The sequence below is a fragment of the Rosa chinensis genome, chromosome 5 (genome assembly GCF_002994745.2).
Source record: "Rosa chinensis cultivar Old Blush chromosome 5, RchiOBHm-V2, whole genome shotgun sequence".
In the NCBI taxonomy this organism is placed as follows: domain Eukaryota; kingdom Viridiplantae; phylum Streptophyta; class Magnoliopsida; order Rosales; family Rosaceae; genus Rosa; species Rosa chinensis.
Window position 1 is genome coordinate 5593406 of NC_037092.1, and position 5203 is coordinate 5598608.

The 5203-nt window shown below is 37.7% G+C and overlaps 1 protein-coding gene across 1 annotated transcript; it reads left to right on the plus strand.

The window, feature by feature from the left end:
* The first annotated feature begins 607 nt into the window (after window positions 1-607).
* Window positions 608-1638, plus strand: LOC112167953 (VQ motif-containing protein 4). Its single transcript, XM_024305060.2, has one exon. The coding sequence runs from the start codon at window positions 733-735 to the stop codon at window positions 1477-1479; it is 747 nt and encodes a 248-aa protein (XP_024160828.1). The 5' UTR covers window positions 608-732; the 3' UTR covers window positions 1480-1638.
* Window positions 1639-5203: the final 3565 nt, after the last annotated feature.

Below are 5203 nucleotides of genomic sequence, written 5' to 3' on the forward strand. Positions count from 1 at the left end.
ATTATTTGTAAGTGTCGTTCTGGCTTTGGGATAAAATGAAATCTCTACAACTCTGTCAAAAAAAAAAACAGCACTCATTTTTAAATATAATATTTTGTCCTAACGGTACTCGATTTCTAATAATGAGATCGATCAAACACTAAAAGTGTTCGATAATCGTTGGATTATTACTCTAATTTGATCTATATTTATGACGCCTAAATGATCAAAATATGAAGGAAAATCAATCTATATTTATGATGGCTAAATAGTTAATACGAAAGAGAATTTTAAGCACGTCTTATCCACATCCACATAACCGACGAATTCTCATGCGCATCTGCAATTGCACATGCGAACGCTATGATCCACAATTCATTCTAATTCCCATAAAAAAAATATCGTAAATCTAATTTTCCAAATAGAAAAAAAATTAATTTCTAACTTCACCAATTGGCAAAAAAGGAAAAAGAATAAATAAATATCTGAACATACATTGCATTTAATTCAGTCAAAAAAACATTTCATTTATTTCTCTATTTGTCTGAAATGCAAACTATATCCTGCGGCGCGTGCAACTCGCCACAGCAGTAAGACCCAAAGTCCCCACCAAAACATTTCTTACCAAACCAAAGCAGCACAAGGTAAACAACGAAGTCTCTCATCTCATCAATCTCTCTCTCTTCTTCTTCTTCTTCCCCCTCTTATTTTCTCCTCACTCATATTTCTCTCTCTAATTTCAGACCCTCATCAATGGAAACCTCTCCCAGAAGAGAGACTAACCCTAACCCTAACCCTAACCTAAACGCTCTCCCATCCCCAAACAGCAGCAGCACAAGCAGCACCAACAGCAACAACAATGGACTCCAAGCTCCCCCAACAACCCCAACCGCCCAACCCCCGAAACCCATGACCAGATCCGACTCCGCTAACCCTTACCCGACCACCTTCGTCCAGGCCGACACCACATCTTTCAAACAAGTCGTCCAAATGCTGACCGGATCCTCCGAAACAGCCAACAAGGTCGCGTGTTCGAAACACGATGCCAGACACAACATCCCGCCGATCAAGTCCACCCCCAAGAAGCAGCAACAGCAACAGAACTCCGGTTTCAAGCTCTACGAGCGCCGCAACAACGCCCTGAAGAATCTCCGGCTCAACCCTCTTATCCCAATCCCGGTGTTCAATTCCAACAACAACAACAACTCCGGGTTCTCGCCGCGAAACCCGGAGATTTTGTCGCCGAGCATTCTCGATTTCCCGGCGCTGGTGCTCAGCCCCGTCACGCCGCTCATACCCGACCCGTTTGACCGGGCCGGGTCGGCGAATTTCGGGCACGGCTGCTCACAGTTGAACAAGGAGGCCGAAGAGAAAGCGATCAAAGAAAAAGGGTTTTACTTGCACCCGTCGCCGACTACGACGCCGAGGGAATCGGAGCCCCGATTGTTGCCCTTGTTCCCGACGACGTCGCCTAGAGCTTCAGGTTCATCTTCTTCTTGAATTGGAAAAAAAAAAAAAAAAAAAACCGAAACTTTGAAATCTCTGTAATTTTATTATGCTATTGTTGACATTGATGATGAAGAGGAGAGGGAGGAAGGTAAAGATTTGTAATCGAATATTTGCTGAGGATGAATGGAAGAGAGAATGTTTGGATCAAGAGTAAAATTTTATTTCATGAATGTTTTTTTTTTCCCTTGGTGGATTAGTAAAATTTGAAAAATTACTGGGAATGATTTATCTTTCAAGTTGAAAGCTTTAGTTGGGTGAATGTTATGATTGAATGAAAATCTAGAATTCGAATTTTGAATCATTTGGGGAAAAAGTCAGTGGGGGAAGTGAGAATTCAATGGGAATTATGGATCACCATAAATTGCAGGGGGAAGAGTTACCAGCTCTTCTGGTATTTGTCTGTCTACCTCTTCTATTTTCATTAAATACTGAAGTAAATAAATAGCAGGGTTGAATTCACCTTCATTACGTTTGGGCATTAATTGTTACCATGGAAGAGTGGAAGGGCAAGCAGTTCTGGTTTTTTATATCAATGAAAAGAGGAGGAGGTTAGGGATAGCTGTCAAAGAAAGAGTAGAAGATTGGGCAAGGAATCTTGACCCGTTTGTATTTTTTCTCAAGTAAGATAAAGATGACAGAGAAGCCAAGACAGAGATTTCTGTTCATAATGTACATGGGTCTCATGGGTTTTGTTATCGAAGATTTACTATTGATTTTTCAATTTAGGGTGTTTAAGCCATTTAGGTGATTAGTGCATAGATGATACATGATCTTCCTGCTTATTGCTTAAGCATGGAGGTTGAGCTGTATAGAAAAGATAAGGCCAACTGACCAAGTGAGAATGTTGATAGCATGTCGATCCGCATTAAGTAAACTCCTATCCAAAAGCTTGTGTGAGTACTATGCTGGTATAGTTTCCATTGTCACTGACTTTAGTTGCTTATATTGTTACTCATCTATCAAAATTTACAATAAACTAGAACGACCACATGCCGAGATGTTAGTTAACCGATGATGGTAATTGATGAAAAATGTGTCGAGAGGTTGGTTAACCAGTGCTGGTAATTAATGAGAAATTGTTATTGCCTGTGCCAAGAGGTTAGTTACCCTGATATCGGTAATTAATGAGAAACCGTTCTTTTTAGCTGTACTTAGGTTTATTATATCAAAATATGTACTTGCTGATGTGTATGTTTGCACTTGCAGTTGTGTTATAAGCACAGAGCATTACATATTCATGGTCTTGGCTTAGTAGATCTATATTTATAGGTCATCATAGAAGAGAAAGTGACCTCTTGATATATGCTGGTCCAATTTAAAGTTGTCCCATGCTGCATATTTCTGTCCATCAAGCTAGCTTGCCTAAGCTCATCTACAGCAAAGTTCAGACTGATATAGTTGACCTATCCTTTTCTGTTTTCCCTTTCCTGTGAGGACGAAACAAATTTAATCGCTTTGATGAGGAGGGTTAATTTTTTAAGCTTGGAAAATTTTGGAACTTGCTTGTTGTACGCTAGTTTCAACCAGAGTGGTTTGAATTGGTGTAAAAGCAATCATGCAAAGGTTGTTGGGTTTTTCTCCTTTGTTGAAATCCAACAATAGCTTCTTTGACTCTAAAAGACCAAAGAAGTGTAATTGATTGGGGACATGAGAAAGTGAAAGCGTAAGGGGGAAAGTGGGTCTTGTGATGATGAAAGAAGAGAAAAGAGAGAAAGCCAGAAAACCAGGTGTAGGTGCTGGCCTCTTGTGCTTGTTTGTCTGTTTGCTTTTGTGGGCGAGGTTTGTAGACTTTGCACACTATGAGAGTATTGTATGGTTTGGTGGGCAATTGATTGCAAACTTTGAAAGTTTCATGTGCTCTGTTTGAGACGCCTTTCTCCTTTCAGCATTTTCTAATTTGCATCTTCAACATGAGATTACTGTATAAGGTTTACATCTTCAAACATGTGATTACTGAAGAGGTTAATCTTATGTACGTTAATGTGTCGATATATTATGGTGTTTTAGGTTAAGGATTCTTATTATTAGACAAACTTCATGGTAACGAGCTCGTAGTGGTTTACTACTTCATTACCAATAAGGCCTCGTTTAGTTCACGGAAATGAAAGTAATTCCTTTGTCTTTTCTATAAAAACTTTTCATTCTGATGTTTGGTAACGTAAGGAAAGTTATCATAAAGTTGTTAAAAAGTTTGTAAATAATGTAATAAAATAATATGTTGTGAGTAATAAATGCAAGGAAAGAATGAAAGAAAGTGATTCATTTGAGATTTGGAAGGAACCACTTTCCCTCTTATTTTCCCTTCCTTCAGGAAATGATTTCTTTTCCTTTTGCATCCCAAACGCAGGAAAGGAATAAGTTTCTTTTCCTGATGCTTTATTTCTGCGAACCAAACGTGGCCTAAGAGTATTACCAAATGCCTTAGTGCCTCATAATCGAGGATTAAACGTCGATGGTAACATAAATACAGAGACATTTAAGATGGTGAGATAGAGAAGGATAGCTATGTCGACACAATTCCAATGTGGATGAAAATAGTGTAAAATCAATTATACAATACTAAAACAACTTATCCACCAAGTGTTTAGATTAAAACCAGTAGTTATCAAAAACAGAAATTTCAAACCTATGATAGGGTCAGTTTGGTATGGCTTTATGAGCTAGCTTATGCTGTGATATCATTGATATGAGAATAAGTGGTTGTTAAATAAAACAGTTGAGTGTTTGATAAATTAAATTTCTAAAAGTGTTTATAGTACTAAAAATAGTGGCAAGTGTTTTACCTGACTTGAAGTTAATAGTGGCAAATAAGTAAAAAATAAGCTGCTTTCATAAGTTTGGTCGAGTGAGATTCTACTTTTAGCTTAAAGAAAAGAAAAAAAAGGATATATTTTTTTATTTTTACTAAACACATTGCTATCTATTGCTTTTAATTGAAGCTGCTTATAAGATCTTCCAAACACAGCAATAGATTTCATAACTTCACTTGTTGAGCAATCTTTATTAGGTTTAAGGGTCAAGATTGGACCAGGTTTTGAGGTTGACCTGGTTTGGTTTAGAATCGAGCTCGGCCTGTGGAGTGATCAGTCAATGAATCAAGTTGGATTGGACCGAAAAATAGATTCATCTTCATCCACTGGTTCAACTTATCACAGCAATTCAATCTTATACCTAATTTTCCAAAGAAAGAGCCAAACGTTATTTGCAGGGATAGACCTGTCAGCCTTGGATCGAGCCTAACCACTATAGTAAAGCCGCCTAACTAGGTCATCTTTCACTACATTTTTCAGTTGCTTTTCATCAACGGCCTTGATCCTCAGTTTTCTAAAAGCTATAGTAATCCAAAATAGAATCCCACTTCAAGTTTTTCTTCCTAGCAGGTATATATCAACTCAGAACCTATTTTGATTTGGACGTTGTTAAATTTCTTTATTTGTGCTTGTTCTATATATAGTTTGCAGTTCTTAAGTTGTAATTTGTACGGAAGTGCACAATATCGCAACATGTAATTAAGGATTCAAGAACTCTTTCTTTTTGGACAAAATGAAGAAGCTCTGGTATGGATTTTTAGAAATTTAGTAACCTCACTGAGCTACTTTATCGAGCAGATCGAGACCGTCCCCATTTCTTACAGAAAACTAAAAAGTTACAAAATTAATGATTAAATCTAAACAATGAAGGGAATTGATATCGGCAAGCATGACTTGTTAGAAGA

What these genes read in the sequence shown, in the direction of transcription:
- LOC112167953 (XM_024305060.2), top strand. Translation starts at nt 733, where the DNA reads ATGGAAACCTCTCCCAGAAGAGAGACTAACCCTAACCCTAACCCTAAC.